General features: G+C 54.8%; 8 protein-coding genes across 8 annotated transcripts; 2 read left to right on the top strand and 6 right to left on the bottom strand.

The window, feature by feature from the left end:
* Window positions 1–480: 480 nt before the first annotated feature.
* G647_07588 (uncharacterized protein) lies at window positions 481–1,432 on the bottom strand (the record flags this gene model as incomplete). The annotated part of the gene is made up of 3 exons (XM_008731902.1): window positions 481–1,016; window positions 1,128–1,267; window positions 1,320–1,432. The coding sequence occupies 3 exons, from the start codon at window positions 1,430–1,432 to the stop codon at window positions 481–483; spliced, it is 789 nt and encodes a 262-aa protein (XP_008730124.1).
* A 766-nt stretch (window positions 1,433–2,198) lies between these two features.
* Window positions 2,199–3,722, bottom strand: G647_07589 (uncharacterized protein; the record flags this gene model as incomplete). Its single annotated transcript, XM_008731903.1, has 2 exons — window positions 2,199–3,446; window positions 3,507–3,722. 2 exons carry the CDS (start codon window positions 3,720–3,722, stop codon window positions 2,199–2,201), a joined length of 1,464 nt encoding a protein of 487 aa, XP_008730125.1.
* A 1,693-nt stretch (window positions 3,723–5,415) lies between these two features.
* On the bottom strand, window positions 5,416–7,879 carry G647_07590 (uncharacterized protein; the record flags this gene model as incomplete). The annotated part of the gene is made up of 7 exons (XM_008731904.1): window positions 5,416–5,505; window positions 5,560–5,764; window positions 5,817–6,057; window positions 6,105–6,414; window positions 6,464–7,303; window positions 7,359–7,819; window positions 7,873–7,879. The coding sequence occupies 7 exons, from the start codon at window positions 7,877–7,879 to the stop codon at window positions 5,416–5,418; spliced, it is 2,154 nt and encodes a 717-aa protein (XP_008730126.1).
* Window positions 7,880–8,233: 354 nt separating this feature from the next.
* Window positions 8,234–9,295, bottom strand: G647_07591 (uncharacterized protein; the record flags this gene model as incomplete). Its single annotated transcript, XM_008731905.1, has 1 exon — window positions 8,234–9,295. One exon carries the CDS (start codon window positions 9,293–9,295, stop codon window positions 8,234–8,236), a length of 1,062 nt encoding a protein of 353 aa, XP_008730127.1.
* Window positions 9,296–10,156: 861 nt separating this feature from the next.
* Window positions 10,157–12,083, bottom strand: G647_07592 (uncharacterized protein; the record flags this gene model as incomplete). Its single annotated transcript, XM_008731906.1, has 2 exons — window positions 10,157–10,240; window positions 10,296–12,083. 2 exons carry the CDS (start codon window positions 12,081–12,083, stop codon window positions 10,157–10,159), a joined length of 1,872 nt encoding a protein of 623 aa, XP_008730128.1.
* A 3,174-nt stretch (window positions 12,084–15,257) lies between these two features.
* G647_07593 (uncharacterized protein) lies at window positions 15,258–16,362 on the top strand (the record flags this gene model as incomplete). The annotated part of the gene is made up of 2 exons (XM_008731907.1): window positions 15,258–15,995; window positions 16,054–16,362. 2 exons carry the CDS (start codon window positions 15,258–15,260, stop codon window positions 16,360–16,362), a joined length of 1,047 nt encoding a protein of 348 aa, XP_008730129.1.
* Window positions 16,363–16,475: 113 nt separating this feature from the next.
* On the bottom strand, window positions 16,476–16,900 carry G647_07594 (uncharacterized protein; the record flags this gene model as incomplete). The annotated part of the gene is made up of 2 exons (XM_008731908.1): window positions 16,476–16,709; window positions 16,769–16,900. 2 exons carry the CDS (start codon window positions 16,898–16,900, stop codon window positions 16,476–16,478), a joined length of 366 nt encoding a protein of 121 aa, XP_008730130.1.
* A 2,024-nt stretch (window positions 16,901–18,924) lies between these two features.
* On the top strand, window positions 18,925–20,234 carry G647_07595 (guanine nucleotide-binding protein subunit beta; the record flags this gene model as incomplete). The annotated part of the gene is made up of 5 exons (XM_008731909.1): window positions 18,925–19,042; window positions 19,126–19,838; window positions 19,892–19,981; window positions 20,035–20,154; window positions 20,214–20,234. The coding sequence occupies 5 exons, from the start codon at window positions 18,925–18,927 to the stop codon at window positions 20,232–20,234; spliced, it is 1,062 nt and encodes a 353-aa protein (XP_008730131.1).
* Window positions 20,235–20,393: the final 159 nt, after the last annotated feature.

A 20,393-nucleotide genomic window follows, 5' to 3' on the forward strand; every position in this document is an offset into this window, starting at 1 on the left:
GTTCAACGATGGAGATGGAGAGAGGTAAAGAGATGACGCTGTTCAACGATGGAGATGGAGAGAGGTAAAGAGATGACGCTGTTCAACGATGGAGAGAGGTCAGGAGATGACGCTGTGGTGTTAGATAGAGAGATTGTTAGCTTCGACGTCAGCTTCGTGGACTATGGTTCGTGGTTCGTGGTTCGTGGTTCGTGGTTCGTGGTTCGTGGTTTCTGGTTTCCCTTTCGCTTGGCTTTCATCTTCACTCTGGATATCATACGTGGATTACAGGCTCGATGGAAAACTTATTCCTGTACAGAGATAAAAAAAAATTATGCGCACCCACCAGTGGGTGCGCGAGTATGATGATCATAGAAACACACCAATACTCGAACAGACCCGCGAGAGGGGAGTTGAAGGGGTTCGAGAAAACGGGAGGATCCCTCGCGGTCCATGTCTCGACAAGACTGCCCTGCAAGAAGATGACGCTAAGGACGTTGCCTAAGCTGGAGAGCGCGACGAACACGGACAGCGCCCTCTCGATGCTGTGGCGAAGACGTTGTGGAAGGACGAGGCCGCGAGGATGCGGCCCGCGGATATGATTTGCTCTTTGGGCACGGCGGCAAAGTGCGCGATGTTGACGAAGCATGTAGACGATGGAAACGAGGATAATAGCCGCTGGGGCTGCGATCTTTCAGCGTGCGGGTAGGGTTCTTGGTCTCGTTGAGTCCGTAGTTTGGCGTTGCTGTATCCGATGTGACTCCGGATGACATTGTACCGGGCCATGACGACGCGGGACCCGTGTTCAATTCGTTCAGCATTCATCTGCGCTGGGCTCTTGTTCTTGTACGTGTGACGCCGCTTGCGAGAAGCGAATTCCGTGATTGACGCGCTGCCGGTTGTTCCAGCAAATGCATTGTCGAAGTCATGAGGGTTCGGAACTTTCAGGGCGCCGCCGAGAGCCGCCCACCCGGAGACGACAACCAAGAGGACAATGACGAGCTTGATGATACGTATGAGGTGGTGCAGTCGCTGGCCTTATGGAGGGTACATCCATGGATGAGGAATGCTATCGTGATGCGTGCCAGATCCACGTCAAGATCATCCCTGCAGTCCAGACGAAGACGCTGAGTCCAGTGCTACTGTACCAGAAAGGGAGAAGATAGTGCTGGAAGTCGCGAAAATACCGGTTTCGACAATACGGTTGAACGTGAGGAAGAAGGCACTGAACAGGCCGATTCCGCGTTTGTCTTCGTTACCGTCAGGGTATGCAGCAACGTCGACGAGCCTAGAGGGTGATTAGCACACAGCCCGCTCCGCTTGTTCATCGTGCGAGATACCATCGTTCTGTCTCAGCGCCCAGTCCAGCTCCTGTCTCGGGCTTTGGTTGCTCGGATTGAGCCGCCGCCGCCGTTCTACGGCAGAAGGGACCAGAGTTTGTAAGAGAAGACATTCTGGAGCTCCCGCCATGTGGCAAGGTTCATATACAATCCTTGTACAATCTCTCCAGTCGCGGCACGTTGATCCGTAGCATCGTGTCCGATGGGGGCCGGGAGCATCAGCATAAATCGATGACCACGAGACCAAGAGTCTAGTGATACCTCACGCCGATGGCCACGATGCCAGGAGTCCAGCGTTACCTCATGTTGATGACCGCGAAGACCAAGAGTCTAGTACTCCGTACCTCATGTCGATGGTCGCGGAAACCAAGAGCTCAGTACCACCTCACGTCGACATTCCCCCCAAATGATAGCATGATGGCGTGACCGGCAAAGTTCTCATCGGCCTCGCTTCTTTGACAAAAGCTGGCCAAAATTGCACCATCCTTCGTGACAAGGTGTGCCTGTCACTATCTCCGTACGCGGAGGAGTGGCACAAGTCAGCGTTAGTTCGAAGAGAGGAAGAAAGGGAAAGAAGTCGTCCAAGTGGCACGTGACATGGTGCCCCATGTATACGAGTGGACGAAGTCGTCGTGGTCTGCTGCATCTCAACCATCTAAGCCAACGGCGACGTGGATGTCGTCGGTGGCTTCAGCAATTCAAGCGGACTGCACCGTGCCGTAAAGCGGCGGATCCGTGCGTGATTGCAGGCTACTCGCTCGCTTCCTCGCTTGGATGCTGCATCCTTCTATCCAAACTTGCACCACGCCGTATGTAGATGTACAGTACACGTATGTATAATGCAAACAGTGGTATCCAAAGAATCTCAGCCGCCCCAGTCTAGGATGATTGCATGGTTCCGCCGGCTCCATATCCAAGCGCCGACGTAGAGCGCCCTCCGAGATCAACCTCGCCTTCTCTTTCCTCGTCTCGAACACCCATATCCGGCCGTTCGTGCCATTGCCCTTCGCTCTCTTCCTCCCGCTTCTCTTCCTGGTCGATGAACAAGAAGCTGCCGACCACGATTCCCGCGCCGACCCAATAAACCCATCCCTCATAATGCCCTTGCAACACCATCTCGCCGACCAGAGACAGCGGGATCGTCAGACTCAACCCCACCGTGACCAACAATGGACTGGTCAACACCATGGCATATGCCCAACAAATGTCCGACGCAAAGCTCGCCACGCTGTTGATGATCAAAACCGTCCAGATCCGGCGCGTGGGCGGGAACGCAAACGGTTCCAGCCCCGTGAAATGCAGAATGGGGAACAGAGGAGCGAGAAAGATGAAGTTGAACGTGCCGACGAAGCCGAAGAACAGGGGCATGTTGATCGATCGGGGCAGGGCCGTCACGGTGGCCTTTTTCAGCATGACAGTGTAGACGCCGTAGAGGATGGCCGACAGCAAGGCGAGGGCATCGCCAAGAGCGAGTTCCCCGGCCGGTTTGTCGGGGAAGGTGTCTTCTCGTCTCGTCGGGGCCGTCTCTCCATCCGTCCTTGCCGATAGATCGACCTTGCTGATCAACAGTATGCCCGCGAAACTCATCAAGACACCAAACAGTTTCCTCCACGTAAACTTTTCGGTATGCGTGAGCGCGCCGATGAGGAGCGTCCAGAAGCTTGACGTCGACGTGAGGATCGTGGTGGATGCCACGGTCGTGTATTGCAAGCAGGACATGGCGAAGTAGTTGGCGCCGAACCAGAGCATGCAGAATGTAAATGCTAGCCGCGCCGTCGGGATGATGCCTAGGATTTCGCCCTCTTCTCCCACGTCGTGCGACCCGAAGTCGCGGTCGCCGACTGTCGATCTATCAGCCGTTCGTCGCTTGTGTATGGATATTTCGGACTCGCTGTCGTCTCCCTGCGAGTCTTCTTGTACGGTGTCATTATCCGGCAGCGGTCTGTAGCCTTTCTTGCTGATTGTGCGTAACACGCTTGAGCGAACGGTATCGTACAGGTCCCCTCGGTCGCGATGTCTCCTGTACGCGGTGCGGATGAGGTTGGGAATCATGGCCAGCATGAAGGTCGACGTGTTGAGATAGGTGAGGAAGAAGGGTTTGGCATAGGTGCTGTCGGCGAATATGCTCTAGGGATCCGAAGTCAGCCTGCTGATCCCTGCTTGCGGCGACGACGTTATCGTCCGTACACTACCCAAAAAGTTGCACATGGTCCAAAGAAAGACGACACACAGCAGCAGCATCAGCCCCAGCGTGTGCCTGGCGACCCCGCCGAGCCATCCTCGACCAGGGCTCACCGAGTGCTGGAGCAGCTTCTGCCTTGACTGGTCTCTTGACGCCGAACCGTGGTCGTCCATCTCGATCTCGAGGCTCGAGGATGGAGAGAAGGAGAGGGTGTCCACCATGTCGGAATCTCCAGGCACGACATTGCTTTTTGGCAAGCTAACGAACGATATCTGTGTCACGAGCGCGGCGCTGACGTCGTGAGCCGCAGGCTAAGGAATGTATGCAGGTGTAATAGAGATACGAGGGCCACTGCGCCAGGTCGTCCCGAACTGCCCGGAATGATAAGTGAGGGTGATACTCGTACGATGACACCGAACCGTTGGACCGTCAATTACGGAGCATGCCAGCCACGCATTCGGTAAGGCGAAGCGTCGACGAACGGGAGTTTAGGAGATCACCGCGCCAATCGCTTACAGTGTGATTAAAATGGGGGGCTCTCAGGGCTGTACGGAGTACCAAGTAACCAGAATGTCCCGTTCAACGGTCGCAGTTCTCGCATCCCACTCCAAGCGAGAATTGAATGATCCGAGGGCCCCAGTCCGACAATCCCAGCTGCCAGGTGTCTTGCTCGATCCAACAACCTGCGGAAGCCCATCAAAACATGGCCCTAGGGAAAGACCACCGCAGCGTCGGCCTCGACGGCCTTCTTGTCGAATGCCATCTCTTCCATAGCCCCTTCAGCACCATACCTGTCCGAATGTGTCCGAGCAATGTCGGCGGCCAGCCAGCCAGCGCAATCTTATGTACCGTGTACGTGAGATGGCTTGTACTCGAATCGTGTCGGGCCACAACAAATGATGCTGGAAAAGAAGGAGCCCTCGCTACCACACTACCATGCTATCACACTACGTACAGTATGTACCTTTGATGGCACTCATCAGACGAACCAACGCCGCCTTGGCCACCGATTCCGTCCCACCCATTTCATTCATTGATCTGCACCACGTCCACGGACTTTGACGCGGAGTTGTTCGTCTGTCTTTTTCTGCATCTTCGCACTGCCTCGACGATCTTCTGCGCGAGGACCGCGTCTGAGGCGGTCGGTGGTGGTGGTGACTAGAGAGTTCTCAGCCTTGTCCGACCAGTTCGTCTCCGCGCGAAGTGAGCCATCTTCGTCTTCCCCCTCCGTTGAAACATTGCCAAATCGTCCTTAGCATGGTGGCGCGTGGCACGTGGCCCGTGAGATCCTTTGGTTCTTGGGCGTCTCTATTAACTCCGAGGGCTTACTTTAGCGGTTGGAAAAAATGAGGATGAAGCGGGGTGGTAGGCTGCAGAAGTCATCTTTGGCAATTGTTACACAGGACTACTGCACCTCGGCGGGTCTGGTCCAGTCGTGAAGGCTTCAGACAGGCAGCGCAGTGAGCTGGCAGACGACCGATGAAAGCACCTGCCTCTAGCTAGACTCGCCCACCTGACATCCCGTCCGCGAATGATCCGAAAGTTGGGTTCTCGATCGACTTGAGAAAGCTTTTGCAGGGCTGACCGCGAGGCACTGCTTGCCTGACGGCCACCTCGACAAGAGTTCTTCCGTACCCAAATGCGAGGGCCTCCGTGGCGCAGGGTGATTAGGCCCTCGACCCCAGCAGGTCGGTCGACCATCTGCAGGCCAGTCTGACCTGTGATTGCAGACATGCATCTCGAAAGCAAAGGCTCCGCCTCTCCTCAGCTCCTTGTGCTATATGGTCATGGCGCGACCCTGAGGAGACACCTCTTACTCGAAGCCGCGGCGTTGGCCAAGCGAGAAGGTCAGAATGGGACACTTGTTGGGCTCTCGAACCACTTTGGAAGTTCTGCCTGACTCCCACATGGTTTTCATCGTCGGGGAGAAAGCCACTCGTTGACCTCAGAAAAGAGCTTAGCTTCCTTTACCTCTGTACCCGGCACTTGAGTCGCGGCATAGAGCTACCGGAAGTCAGTATCACGTATGCTAACCGGCGGGTTGTGAGCGTGGCTTACGGCGTCCCAAACTTTCCAGGCTCGGTCAAGACTCTTTGTCAACGTTCCGCTGCCTCGGAGCTGCGCGAACCAGTTGTATTTCCCCTCCTGCTGCTTGATGCTGGCTTTCAATGCCTCAGTTACCTCTGGCTCTTCGTTGACTGCATCTAGGTAAGTCTTGACAGCGATACCGTTCCCCGAGCCATTGTCACTGGCGAAGGGCAGTCTGCAGCCGATGTCAGCCATGCGAATCGCGAGCGAGGGAAGGCTTTATATACTTTTGAATGAGCGTAATCCAATCTTCGCGGTCGCGATCAACATCACCATTGAGGAACATACTCGTCAAGATTGTCTCCAAGAGATCTCGAAGAGTAGTGCGAACCGCCGTGATCTTCCAGGCAAACGTCAATAACTGCCTATCAAGAGGCCCAACAAAGCCCATAGATTTGTGCTGAATTCTACTCAAACACGCGATCTTGGAGATGAGGTTGGTGTTGACCTTCCGATCGTGGTCCTTATCTGCAGCTCCGTTAGCAGTGTCCAGGTACAGCAATTGTTCCACAAACCTGTCTTGGACACCGGGTCTCCAGAGGCGAAGTTGCCAGTGAAGAGGCCCATTCTCAGCATTTCTATGCCGACAATGGTGTACTCTTCATCAGCAACTTCCAATGCCGCTGCCAAAGCTTTGCCCCAGGTGGTCAAGTTGTGCTGGTCGTCGACGTATCCGCGAACTTGTAGATACCGAAAGATTGCATTCGCCACCACCTCGTCGGCAGTCCGAAGAGCTGGATGTTCGACCTTGTCTTTCGTTATGGTCTCTTTGGCGAAGGCCGCGTCCTTCAGAGACCGCAGACATGGCAGAAACAAGCTAGCGTCCTGCCAATGTTTAACAACGGTAAATGATGAGGTGGGAAAAATCACTCACCTCGCCTTTGCCGACGATGGATTCGATCTGGGCGCCTCGAACTTTCCATTGGGCCAGTTTCTGCTTCATGGCTGGGACATAGCGGATCTCGATGGTCAAATTGCTGGTATCCTGATTGACCCACGGGGTTACCTTGATAACTCTGGACTGATAGTAGTAGTGCAGAGACTCGGCCAAGATTTTGAGGGCTTCGCTTCGGAAAGGGTTGAGCAGTTCAATGACCAGTCTCCGATAAGGCTCCGAGTCCAGCACACCTCCAGGCAGCGACAGCACAACTTCACCCGAGGTCAGCCAATTGGGTATCTCGGGACCCAGCATGCCTTTGGACAGGTAGAAGAACAGTTCTTCAGGGAGACGTTGTCCAACGAATTCGTGGACATCGCCAGGAGCTTCGTCGAAGTGGAGCGGGGCCACCACGCCCGTCTTGTCCATAACAACATGATGCCTGATGGTCATGATGGCCTTTTTGTAGCGGTCAGCGTACTTGAGATGTTGGACCTGAGAGTTTTCGCGGTGATAATTGCAGAGTTGAATGACACTGTTTCCAAAACCCTTGAGCATGGCAATGGCATCAACGACACCCGTCGATTTGGTAGTAGCCATTGCTTCAAGGATGGGAAAGGTAGGCGTGAAGGACGTTCCAAGCAAGATTTGGGCGTCTCGAAGCAAATCTCTGTCGGCTTTCAGGATCCCCTCGCACGTCCCCCGGCTGACCAGGCTCAGGGTCGAATCATTCCGGTTGAAGTCGGTCACCACACGATCCATGCCAAAGAGGAAGCACTCGGTACTACCCATGACAGCATCGATGAACTGGTCTTCCAATGCGAGGAGATAGGACAACTTTGGCCATGTTTAGCTTCCACTGCCGACAGTATCTTGACCCCGACGAACTCACCTGTGCCGTCGCGCTGTACGGCGCAACCATGTATTCCACGTTGTTCTCAGCCAGTAGCTTCTGCAGCCTTCTGGCCGTGGTATCAACATCGTATGTGGCTTTTCCAAAGTCGGCAACAGTCCGCTTGCTGTCTCCATTGAGATAGGCGTGCCAGGCGTCATCCTGCACTCTCCTGCTCGCCGCCAGTTGCGAGGTGCGCAGGTTCTTGTTGACATAATCCAAGCCGTCGAAAACGAAGATGAGGGTGATGCCATTTTGGCGCAGAAAGGTAATGTCTTCCTCTATCATTCTCTTGAAGGTGAAGGGTTGCCCGCCGAGGGCGTGCTTGAGAGGCTCTTCGTTGTTCCCATTGAGGCGCAGGTTGAGATAATACGAGGCATCAACGCCAATGACAGCGTCCTTCAGCATGTGCAGTTGGCAGTATTCGACATGTTTGCTCGCCCAGACATCGAGCCTCTGGACTATGACCTGGTATGAGAGAGAGGCAACGATGGAGGGCTTTGGGCATCCATACCTGACATCCTGGACTTTGCTTGGAGAAGGAAACGGGCGGGGCCTGCGTCAAAACGAAACAACGCCGAATACAAAGACTAGCGCAGGCAAAGGACGAACGAAAAATTGCGAAGTCGCGTCAGCTTATCAAAATGAAGATGTAACCTGTGTCGGAGAGAGAGGGAGAGGGAAGGCGGACGAGAGAGTAGAGAGAGTGAAGCTGCGCCCTCACAATCCATGTAATTACTGTGTACAACTTTACTCCGCATCGAACAAACAAACGATCTTCAGGGGTCCAATGCAAGGCTGTACTGAAGCCTCGTCACCGTAGCTCTGGCCTGCTCTGGCCTGCTCTGTCCCACGAGAGCCACGATGAACTAACTTCAGGCAGTACTGTCAATCTCTTCCTTCGCTTTCGCTCCCCTGAAGTCATATGTCGCATTCAACCGACTATGCAGATGCTCTTGCGCGGTCAGTGCCCTTTTACTCGTAGCCCCTCCTCCATAGCCAACTTCTTCCCCTTCCTTCAAGTGATGGGCAGCCACGGTTTTGCTTGGCACAGGCGTCAATTCCACGTCGTCGCCGGGATGAGAGAAGTATGCTATCGAGTAGCGATCCTCTCCTCCTCGCCGAGCGTCTTTGGGGAAAATAACGCGATGCACCGTGCTCTTGAGGATTCCGTTCGTCCAATACGATAGCAGGTCCCCGATATTGACGAGAATCGGGGGAAACGTCGTCGAACGGTATCCTGCTGGGATGACGGGCACCGGGGCCCATGTCTCTTCAGGCGTCCTGATTTCCAGTCCTGGCTGTGATGGCCGCTGGAAGAGGAGTGTGATACTTCCATAGTCCGAATGAGCACCCGCTCTCACGTCCACGTCCGGCTCGTAGTCAACATCTGCGGGGATGGCCGGATAATGGAGAAGACGGACGGTGCACCCACTGGGCTGAGTATGCCGCGAGGAGAAGAAATTGGGCTCCTCGACCTCGAGCCCCAGACCGAGGAGATCGAGAACCCGATCGCAGGTTCGCTTACATGTCCGCTCGAAGTCTGCGAGCTCAGCAATATGGTCTTCGAGGAACTTGGGAATCGGTTGCTGCGGTTTGCCCTCCTGGAACTCTCCCATGTTGAATGCCTCCTTGAAGTCTCCCCGGCGCTGCGCTTTGGGATCGAGGATCTCGCCATGCATTCCTGTCCAGCCGCGGTTTGTCTGATTGATCCGGCAAGCTTCCTTTTCCCCGTCCGGCAAGGCGAAGAATTGACGTGAGAGCTCGAACTCGCGGGTCACCATCTCCTCCGTAAAGTCTGTGCCTTTTGTGTCGATGTAGAGGAATCCATACTTGGTTGCAGCCTCCAACACCCGCTTGCCGACTTCGACGGAGAAGTCTGAAATGTCGATCACAGGCAGTTGTATGGCGCTACTGCTCTCCCCTATCGAACCCATTGTGACGGCACTAGGTATTCCCCGGAGCCTGGTGTTCGGTAGAAGTGTATGCGTCTGTGACAGATCCGGGGAGGTGAATCACGCTCACAGACGGCGATTCGGGCGTACTCCGTAGACGTGCTCAAACCGAGCGAAGGCTTTGGTCGAGGGGTCTAGCAGCGAATGTCAGGGAGAAGACAAGTCAGCGACCCTCGCACGCGTAGATATCGCCAATGGCTCCGACCCACCACGAGTGGCGAATTCTGGTATGCTCAAGCGGCGACCTCCGCGGCTTTGTCGCTCTAGTCGTACGAGGTACAATCAGAATCCCTGCCAACCAACACGTCCAATGAGATACACTGGAGGAAGCCTCCCTCTTACACACCGCAGCTGGTGTCCCAGTAGGAACCAGTGCTGTGGATCAAATGCCTGAAGGACGGCGACAAGGGAGACGGACACAATCTTTGGTAAATGTTCATCATTTGTGCACTACGCTGGTCGTCATACTACACATTTTTGGGTCAATAATACTTCATCCGAGGCTGCACAGTGGCCGCCCACAGCGAAACGCCCGCAACAAGCGCAAAGGTTCAGCAATCCAAAACACCTTTGGTAGCCTTGATGCTCGTCTCAGTCCTCTGGATACCGTCTCTTCATGTCAACGCCGCATCCTCGACTACCGTCATCGGTAATATGTTCTGCCCAAAAGCCTTTCATGCTTCGTTCAACAATATGAAATCGCTGTACATCAATCGTGGTGGTCGCTGCCCATGGCTGAGTTTCGAAAAGAGATGCTGATATTTACGCCACAACAGAAATTCCCCGACGCCAACTCAACGCTCAGTGCCCGTACTCCATGGCTATGCAGGTTTGGTAGACGTTTTAAGCATTGCCACGTCGATTGAGGTACGCATTCTCCAAGTGACACCAGTGCCTGTGCATACTCCACGACTCTCGTTGGCATTCCTGGTACGACGGGTCAGCATACAGATTTCCAATGGGAACAGAATACGCCACATACTTTGCTGCAATACTTGGTCCGGCGGCAGCGTCTGCACTTAGCAAATTGGCGTGTGAATTCTTCCCACTTGCCACATTTGTAGTTGGCACATTGCCGAATCCCTCCTCGAGCGTCATCTTTCCGGCAGAGATTGCGCATAACCACACACGCCCAGTATTGCATGTCCTTCGAATGATGACGGACAGTAAACTTCTCAACGAGAGGGAAGATATTGTAGTCATCGGGTTGCAGAAACTCCTCGTCTTCGTCTTCGGTGGGTTCCGGGAGTGGTGGACAGCCTCGAACAGGCCCATAAATCTTCTCGACTTCTCGGTCGATCCTAAGTCTTGGGACCAGATGAGTCTGTTGGAAGTAGTGGCGGAGATAGCAGTATTTCGATATATAGGCCAATAACTGCAGCCCCATCAGGACGTCCTCATCGCGTGGCATGAGAGCTGTTGTTGAGGCAGTGGCAGTGGCATTTCGCAGGAAAAAGTTGGGGTAGGCATTGAGTGGTATAGCAGGGGAAGCCGCAGTGGCCGGCGGAGGGGGAATGGGCGAAATGCCCAACGTGTCGTGGATCGTGCCGCCCAAGGGATTGCCCATGCCACCTGTGATTGGTGTTTGTTGAGCAATATCGACATCGTCAATATCTCGAGTTTGCGGTGGAGGAATGGCTAAAGTCAAGGGCTGGCGTCCATCCATCTCATTAGGACTCGGATCACGCGTCTGATCCCTGCTTCGACCTTCAGGAGCACCCTCGGGGTCGAGCAGTTCATCGTCGGCTCCAGCCACATCTTCCATGCTCATATCATCATTGTCGCCGGTCGAGTTCTGATGACGAATCGAGGGTCTCCTTAGCCGGCGCCCGACTGGAGACAAGAGTCCGCGGTGGAGAGGTGCAGATGGTGTGGTTGGCGAATCGGGATGCGAGGTAACCCCTGTGTTGAGAGGCGGCAGCATGGAGGGTAGTCTGTCTACCTCGCGGACCGGGCGCAGTGAGAACCCGTCTGAAGTGTCCATAGAGGGGACTGCGGTAGCTGGAGGCTGTAAGGCCAGAGAGCCATGGTTTGAACCTCTGCTCTCGCGGCCCCGGCTGTGGTGGTGGTGATGGTGCAACTCGCGGCGCGGGAAGACAGTCCGTTCCGGAGGCGAGGTAAGAACGCTGGGTGGCAGCACGCCGCCGTCGGGCGGGCCTGTTTCTGCGCCGCCAAAGCCTTGAGAGAAGGATTGAGGAAGCTCAAGCGACGGTGGTGGAGCTTGACGACGGGAGCGGTTGTCTGCAGCGGCGTGCAAATGTTCGAAGAAGGAAGTCCTCGCGGCCGAGTCATGAGTCAAGTCTCTCGATAACTTGGACGATCTGGAGCTCCCGGAGTGTTTCGAACCATTGCGCTTCTCCTGCTCAGCATCGGCCTTGGCCTTTTCCATTTCGATCACCAAGATATAGTCCCACAGGATGGTCGCAATGACAGGCACCATGTCGGCCTCGACGACACGCGTCCGGACGTTCTCTGACCCTCGTACTCCGATATTGACAATGCATTGAAAAGCGAGATTCCATTTCCACATGTGCATTTCATCCTTGCTCCTTCCCTCCTTCAGTATGCAGACGAGACGCTCGACACCGCCATCGACAGTAAGGATATCGCGGATACGCGCAGAGGAGGTGGTTAGGTAGGCCAGATGGTTGAGCGAGTTGATAAGGGGCAGTGTTGAAGTGCAGTCCAAAGCTCGTCGGTCATACAGGGTTGTGGTGATATGGACTGACGCCTTGTTGACATTGGGGATGCTGAAATTGACCTCTCTCATGTTGTGCAATGCCTCTTTACCATGCGAAGGGCCAAAGAATGAGGTTGGACTGTGCAGTCAAGCAGGGTTTTGTTTCCAATCCACAACGGTAGCAAAGATGCAGCAAAGTTTCTTGTTGGATTATGATGGGGCCACAAATTGCCACCAAAGGGGTTCTCGTCCTCGAGCGAAACCTTCACCAGCTAGCTTATGCAAAGTAACAAGGAACCAACAGCCATCAAGCGTCCGACTCGCACGGAAAGGGTCGAGTTGGGAGGGACGGCTGGGCGTGAAGTGCGAGAGGTCGGTGGGAGGTCGGGGGGGAGGAGTCGGCGCCTACAACTGTAGACGTTCGGAGGGCCACAGGTAGCTGACTATCGAGGTGTCGCAGAATCAGGTCGAAGAACGAATACAGAGTAGAGGTAGATTTGTAAAGAGTGTGGCGGTTGGAGTCGAGGACGCGGAGTTCCCAGACGGAGGCGGAGGTGCTGAGGCGAGGCAACGACTTAGGCAGGTCTCGAGGATTTCCGCTGCCCTAACTTTAGGGATGGTTGGCCCCAGCTGCGGCGGATCAAATCAAGCAGGCTGGAGAGAGGGACTCGACACGCGAACCACAAGAGTAGACAGATGTGAAGGATGGCAGTTCGATGATGAAAGAGAGGACAGGATGATGGAAGAGGAAGAGGCAGGTGCCGTGCGTGCAGCCAGCGCCGTGGCAGAGGCAGCATTGAACTAGCGTCGTTGAACCCTTTAATTCTGCTGCACGAGAACATGGCCAGTTGCGCTGGCTGGGATCTCGCTGCTCTTGGTTCGCTTCCTTTCTACCCAAGCTCAACTCTAGCGATACCACGGCGCTGGGACATGACTTTCGCGACTATGGAACCGTCAAGTCTGCGTGTCTACTCAGTACTGTGATTGCAGCTTCACCACACGAACACCAGCTGGGCCAGCAAACCCTTTGAAACCGTGCCCTGTCCTGCTGATAGGCTCTGCCACCGCTACCACCTGGGCCTTTGCTTGGTCTCCACCGGTGCAATTTTGCAGACAGCCCTATCTGCACCCTCGTCGACCCTGCTCCGGCGTCGCACCTTCGCAGACCGGCAGGCAGGGACCGTCAGCATAACTATCATTCCGATGCGTCTCGCCCGATCTCAGTGCATCGTTAAGATTGCAGCGCGCGACGAGCTTGAGTTCCGGGCTTGAAGGTCTCTCACACCCTAGGAGCGCCCAAAGATAGTCGCGTAATTAGTCAGACAGCCACTTGCACTAAAGGCTTCAAGTCTGAGCAGCGAGAGGACTGCTTGGGTCTGTTGTTATTCTCCGTGCACCAGCCACCGCCGCGTCAGTTCTTTGTTCGCATTCAACGCTGCTTGTTGACGATCTCGTGCGCTCGTGGCAAATCAGCAGAAGCTCGCCTTGTGACGAAATTCGCCGTGGGAGTCTGGGCCGGAACCCGACTGGTCTCGCCCATTTAACGTTGTGGAAGCATCCGCGGAGGCTCTGGAGGGGCATGGCATCCAGGCCTCCAGGCATCTCAGGCGTGCCCGCAGGCCCACAAGTGGTTGCCCTTGAGTCTCTGGCCTCCCTACCTACATCGGTACCTAAGTAGGTACCTACTGCAATCCACCGACGCTGCTTGACGTATCCTGTGCAACGAGCATAGCAATCCACGACATGTTGCAAGAAGTCAACAGCCTCGACGACTCCGTCCTAACCTGACCTCCCGAACCCGTTTATCCCCAAAGTTGCTATTTTTGCCCGCTTGCGCATGCCAGCACGGCCCCGGTGTTTCAAAGCGCCTACTCGGCCAATGGCGAAAATACCCTGCTGCTGAGAATCGCTTGTCCGCAGATCTTGTCCAGTTCTCCTCCCAGTCTGCTTGTCGAGGCAGACAACCACGACACTTCCTCCTCATGACTGTTCGCTCATTGCTGCTGGGTCATGCAGAAACGACGAGGGATTTGCTATTTTCAGTGCAACTTCCCGTGCTGTTGTTCGTGTTGCTGTTCGCCCCATCATGTATGTTTAAGGGATGAGAGCCCATGTAAAAGCGCTTCGCCGACATATCATCGTTGCAACCAGATATGATTCCATGCAGAGTGGTCGAACTGGATGCGAATTGTATCCTTGCTCGACATCAATGCAGACGAGTAAGTGTGCAGCTCCACGGTGATCCCGTTTCTCCGTTCCCCCATCCGTGTGTCCGAAGAAGAGTCAAATGAACTCGGTAGAGCCATAGGGGTCCGGACAAGTTTGCTCGTATCGCGATTGTGGTTTCTGCGGAATACTCCAGCACGGCTGTCAGGCTACAGCTCAACTGAGCCGAATTGGTTCCCGGCCACCGGAAGACACCATGCAGCCGCCCATCTTGGGAAGAAAGGGTCTTCTTTCGTATGGAAGGAGAGACAGGAGGGTCGTGAGAGACAGCTTCTATACACAGACTGAAGATTCGACAGCACCATAGGGCTCACTGCTTTGGGCTCTCGTGGTCGAGCCACGTCTTCCTTTCCTAGTCGATGCCTCCTTGATATGCCGTTCCAATGAGCCTTTTTGCCGAGTCCTGCAGCTTAGATGATGTGCCATCGTCGGCGAGGTATCCTGCTTCTCATGAGAACATCTCAGCGCGCCAAGTCAATGCATCGCTCCGTGCCTGGTCGACTGCACCACTCGACCTATCTTCGTCTTCAATTACGCGGCCGCATGTGGAGCCGGCGGACTTCGCAGGCGTCCGCAAGGCTGCAGGTGGAGGGCGCGACAACAATCACCTAGGCTCGAAAGGGACCGCGCTGTAGAAATACTGCGGCCTGTGGTTCACCTTGACGACCAGCTCTCTCGGTTCACTTGTTTCACGAGGTCGATGTCGACACATTTACATAATGCTACAAATCAGTGCGGCCGCCTTCGAGGTGAATTCAGCCTTGCCATTGGCGGACTCCTACCGGCGGTCGAGGTGCTTTCCAGAATCGGATGTGCAATTCACGTCGATATGCTTCATTCGAAGAAAAAGAATCCAGAAGTCCGCATTCATTTTGATGTTGCAGGTGTGACGTCTTGTTGGGAGCGTGGCTCGGTGGGTATAAAGGCGACGGAGGATGTCAGGGGAGAGTGGACATTTCTCATTGTAAACACCTTCTTGGAAAGAAAATACCGAAGGGCTCAGAGCAGGTTTAAATACTCCGCAACCGACAATTTGATATGGCCCAACCACGCGTATTGCTGACTGGAGGGAATGGCTTCATTGGCAGCCATATCTTGTCCTTCTTCCTTGAGAAATCTATCTTCGTCCAGGCCGTCGTGCGATCCGAAACAAAAGCACACAAAGTCAGGCAAGACTTTCCTGCCTTCGACAAGACCCAGCTCGACCTCTCAATTGTGCCGGACATTACAGCTCCGGGCGCGTTCGATCAATGCATCAAGGATGCTCAACCCCTCGATGCAATCATACACGCAGCTTCGCCCTTTGACTTTTCCACAGCCAAGACCATTTCCGACTTTATCGAGCCTGCCGTCCGGGGCACCACCGAAATTCTGGAGTCGGCAGCGAAACATGCGCCGGGGTTGAAAAGATTGGTCATCACGAGCAGCTTTGCGGCAATTGGAAATCCGTTAGATCTCCAGGGCAACGGCAGGGTATATTCTTCTGATGTCTGGAATCCCGTGACGAAGGAGCAAGCCCCGACGTTGAATCTGAGGTTTGGGTACTGGGCAAGCAAGACATTCGCGGAACAAGCAGCTTGGGAGTTCATGAAGACGCACAAGCCGAGCTTCGAGCTCGTCGTCCTCAATCCGCCCCTGGTATATGGGCCTCTGAGGCACAGTATTGACTCGATGAGTGACCTGAACACCTCGAACGCACCGATGTGGAAGCTCATGACATCGGAGAAGACGGCGCAGGTGCCGGAGGACACGTTGCACATCAGCGTCGACGTTCGGGTAAGCTAGTCTTTGCAGATCGAGCCACGGTTTCCACTCACTCACATCTTTGCGGCAGGACCTTGCATTCGCGCACTATCAAGCTGCGTTTGCTCCCGGGGTGGGTAATCGACGGTACCTTGTCACACCGGGCAGTCACAGGAACCAAGAAATCTGCGACATCTTGAGGGGGAATTTTCCAGAGCTGGATCAGAAGATTCCCCTGGGTCAGCCTGGCGAGCATTCTCTACCTGAAGGGTTCTTCAAGATCGATAATCGCGCATCTCAAGAGATATTGGGCGTAACCTATCGGCCATTTGCAGTGACAGTCGCGGATACGGCGAGAAGCTTGTTAGAGGTGGAAAAGAAGTTGAGCGCAAAGGCATGAATTCACCATGCTGGCTGGCTGCATGATGCACTCCGGGCCGTGATGAAGGGGAGAGTCGCGACATAGGTTACATATAGACCATAATGTACATGTTATCATCCGTGCTTTGTGGTCTATGGGAGGGTGATTCTCCCTCGACTGCTGAAAGCAAGAGCCCCCCATCCAGCAATCAGACACAAGCCGCCGATGGGAGTCACCGGACCCAGAGCCTTGAATCGTTGGGGATCTAGGACGAGAAGGTAGATGCTGCCGCTGAACATGGTCATCCCGGCGGTGAAAAGTGCTGCTGCGACTTTGTTCTTGGGCGCTATCGATGCCGAGAGGAGTAGTACGCCACTATGAATCAACTGTGGTCCAAGAACGGAGACGTCAGATGCGATTCAGTCTACGCTTTGGACATGTTTACCTGATATTGGGCCGCTGTAGACCAATTTGCGAGTCTTGCAGGATCTGAGATGTGCTTCTTCAGCCCGTGAGCTCCGAAAGCGCCGAGCATCACGGAAGAAGCACCATAGATGCAGCCTATCGTCCAGAACATTTTGAGCCGTCAGGTTTGGTGGGACGGGTTCGAAAGAGGTCACGGTTTTCTGCACTTGCTGTTGATTGACGCTGACGCCGGCCATGAAAAGAAGCGACAAGTACGAAATGCTTGTGGTGTTTGCGGAGTTTGTCTTCGCAGCCACGAATACGGTGGACCACGTACAGCCACTTGTGAAGAATCCACTTGTGTCCTGTGCTCGAGAGCAACAACAACAATGCACTTTCGGCCGAAAGAAATTTGGGTTGCACAATCTCTCCTGGACACCCGGTGGAAACCCTAGAATTGAAATGTTCGGTGATGTTCTCGAAGAGAAATCCTCCGTGATAGATAGCATGGAAAGAAGACCATGTGGTTTCGCTATAAGGTTGCTGCCACGCTCAAGATATCGAACCTTGCCGGCCATCAGCTGCTGGAAAGGACATGAAATTGGTTGCAACTCCGTATATCGAGGAGATTAGCGATTCCACGTGTGGTTCGCAGTAAAATGGAAATGATCAGCGGCTGATGACCCTCCTGGCTCGACACTGCCGATCAACCGTTGTTCCGTCCTCTACAGACTGCCGTGTCTGCGGCATCACCAGCGCTGGCTGGTCGCCCATGGGCTGTGATGTTCCTCGAGTAGAGGTTATGCGGCGAACAGGCTGCCAGCGATCGACCGGGTACCTCTGCAAAGGTCGAGCAGCACATCCGGGCGCAGCCACCGATAAGGTTGCGGGGGATGAATTGCCTGTGCGCAAGTGGGAGGATAGGGACCCAGTAGGCAAGCCCCTCAATGGAGACGGCGCTGGAGAAAAAGGAATGGGTTTGACAGGCGCACCCCTTTCTGCAGCGCGGATATGAAATGCACGCGGCCGGAAGCTGCAGACGGGGCTCGGGCGTACAGTCAGTAGCAGCCAGGCTTGTGTCTGCGAGGAGTCACCGTCTTAGACGCGACCGGCCAATTTCTCTTGCAGCGCGACTTGTTCTCGCTTCGCAACCCTGCGCTGAACTGAAGTCGGCTTTCTACGCCTCTGATTGGCACCTCGAGTGCTTGGGCAGGCCCGGCGCGCCTCGTTTGGCCTTGAAGAGCCACTCGGCTCTCGACCCCCGGCAGGCCTGCGGTTCAGCCATCACATCCTTGGGACGCGGTGAGAGAACGAAGGTTGCGCCAGCGACTAGCCCAGCCGAGGGCAGTATCGTGCGCGAATGTCTGCTTGACGACGAATTTCGGGATCAACTGCAGACACATTCCCTATTTTGGGAGCGATTCTGTACTGTTTCCTGAGAGCTGCACCCTTCACCATGAACCAAACCTAGTTCACGACGGTGCTGGCCCCGCGGTGCATACCGTGACAGCGAAGATCACAACTGTAGACCCCGACCCGTCCACCCAGCTGATCAAGGTTGGGTGGTGGTTTGGCCGGCCAGTGAGGTGGGAGAGGGAAAAGTCTTGCTTGTGTCCTTTGTCACTGGCAGCTCGTAACCGTCCTGGGTCCCGTCCTAGGGCCTCTCAACCCCTTCTGGGACATTTAGTTAAAGGCGCAGGACAGGGGAGCACCCAGACCAACCCGCTTCGTTAAACAAGTTTGAGTGGAGTGGGACCCAGACACCAAGAGTTCACAGACCAGCGACCCAGAACCGGACCTCTTCCTCGATTCTGTGCCCCCGACCTCACCACCAACCCGACCCTCAGTTGTCCTGACCTCCAGACTGCCGTTGCCTTTCCTCGACCCAGCAGTTCTCTCTCACCTCTACGATCCATCCGAGGGAACTCGTCCTCACCTTCCCGCTCGTCTCCTCTGCAACTTCCCGCGACTCGGAACTCCCATTGAAGCTTTGTGGCACCCCCGGCAATTATCCACCCTATCCCTGATACCGGGCTCGTTTGAGCTCCTGCGCCCCCATCATCGCCCACCTGGTCCCGACATCAAGGACTCACTTCTTCCTTTGTGCGCGTCGCCTTGAACGGCCCCATCCGTCGCAGCTGGAGTTGTTGCGAGCTTCATCGTGTCTTGGTCCGGAAAGGACCTCAGCCCGGCACCATGTCGAACGACTTGACGGGAGAGCAAATGCAGGCCAAGATCACGGCTGCGAGAAGAGAAGCAGAAGGTCTGAAGGACAGAATCAAGCGCAAGAAGGATGATTTGGCAGACACCAGCTGTAAGTCGCGAGACACCTCGTGTCGCAGTCATTGCAGCCCTCGCCGCCGCCAGCGGATTGCTAATCAAGATGCCTCCGTCCAGTGCGACAAGTCGCCCTCAACAACACCGAAGCCTTGCCGCGGATAGGCATGAAGCCTCGACGAAATCTCAAAGGCCATCTCGCCAAAATCTACGCCATGCATTGGTCGACCGATCGCCGGCATTTGGTCTCGGCCTCTCAAGACGGCAAGCTCATTATCTGGGATGCCTATACCACCAACAAAGTCCATGCCATTCCCCTGCGCTCGTCGTGGGTCATGACCTGCGCCTACGCTCCCAGCGGCAACTATGTCGCCTGCGGTGGTCTTGACAACATTTGCTCAATCTACAATCTTTCCACCCGGGAAGGTCCCACGCGCGTTGCCCGCGAATTGTCAGGTCATTCCGGCTACCTGTCGTGCTGTCGCTTTGTTAATGACAGAAAAATCATCACTTCATCTGGCGACATGACCTGTATGATGTGGGATATCGAGACGGGCTCCAAAGTGACCGAATTTGCAGATCACTTGGGCGACGTGATGAGCATCAGCATCAACCCGACCAATGCAAATATTTTTGTCAGCGGTGCCTGCGACGCCTTTGCCAAGTTATGGGATGTGCGAACCGGAAAGGCGGTCCAAACATTTGCGGGACATGAGTCTGACATAAACGCCATTCAATTCTTCCCGGATGGAAACGCCTTTGGAACCGGTTCTGATGACGCTTCGTGCAAGCTTTTCGACATCAGAGCAGACCGGGAGCTGATGTCGTATCAGGTGAGTTCGGGTCCACACCTCGAATACAGGGTTCGCGCTGACAATGTGCTCAGAATGAACAAGTCCTCTGCGGCATCACGTCTGTCGCTTTCTCGGTTTCCGGCCGACTGCTCTTCGCCGGTTATGATGACTTCGAATGCAAGGTCCGTATTCAGCCGCCTGACTTTTCGATTCGATACTGATGTTGATTTTCCAGGTCTGGGACACGCTACGTGGCGATAAAGTCGGTTCCTTGAACGGCCACGAGAACCGTGTCAGCTGCCTCGGTGTTAGCAACGATGGGATCAGCTTATGTACTGGATCCTGGGATTCTCTGGTAAGTCGCAATTTGCAGATGGTGCGCAATTCAACCATGCTAACGAGCTCGTTTCTCAGCTCAAGATCTGGGCTTGGTAATCTGGCGCCGGGGAGGTTATATTCTGTCACATCAGTGAGAGCTAGCTCCGTGCTATCCTCAACTTGGCGGGCACCCATCATCATCATCAAAAACAAAGTCGCTGTACCAGGAAGCTCCCATCGTCAGCTTTCGACGATTTCCATGTGCTTGGTCATTGC

The sequence above is a fragment of the Cladophialophora carrionii genome (genome assembly GCF_000365165.1).
Source record: "Cladophialophora carrionii CBS 160.54 unplaced genomic scaffold supercont1.6, whole genome shotgun sequence".
In the NCBI taxonomy this organism is placed as follows: Eukaryota; Fungi; Ascomycota; class Eurotiomycetes; order Chaetothyriales; family Herpotrichiellaceae; genus Cladophialophora; species Cladophialophora carrionii.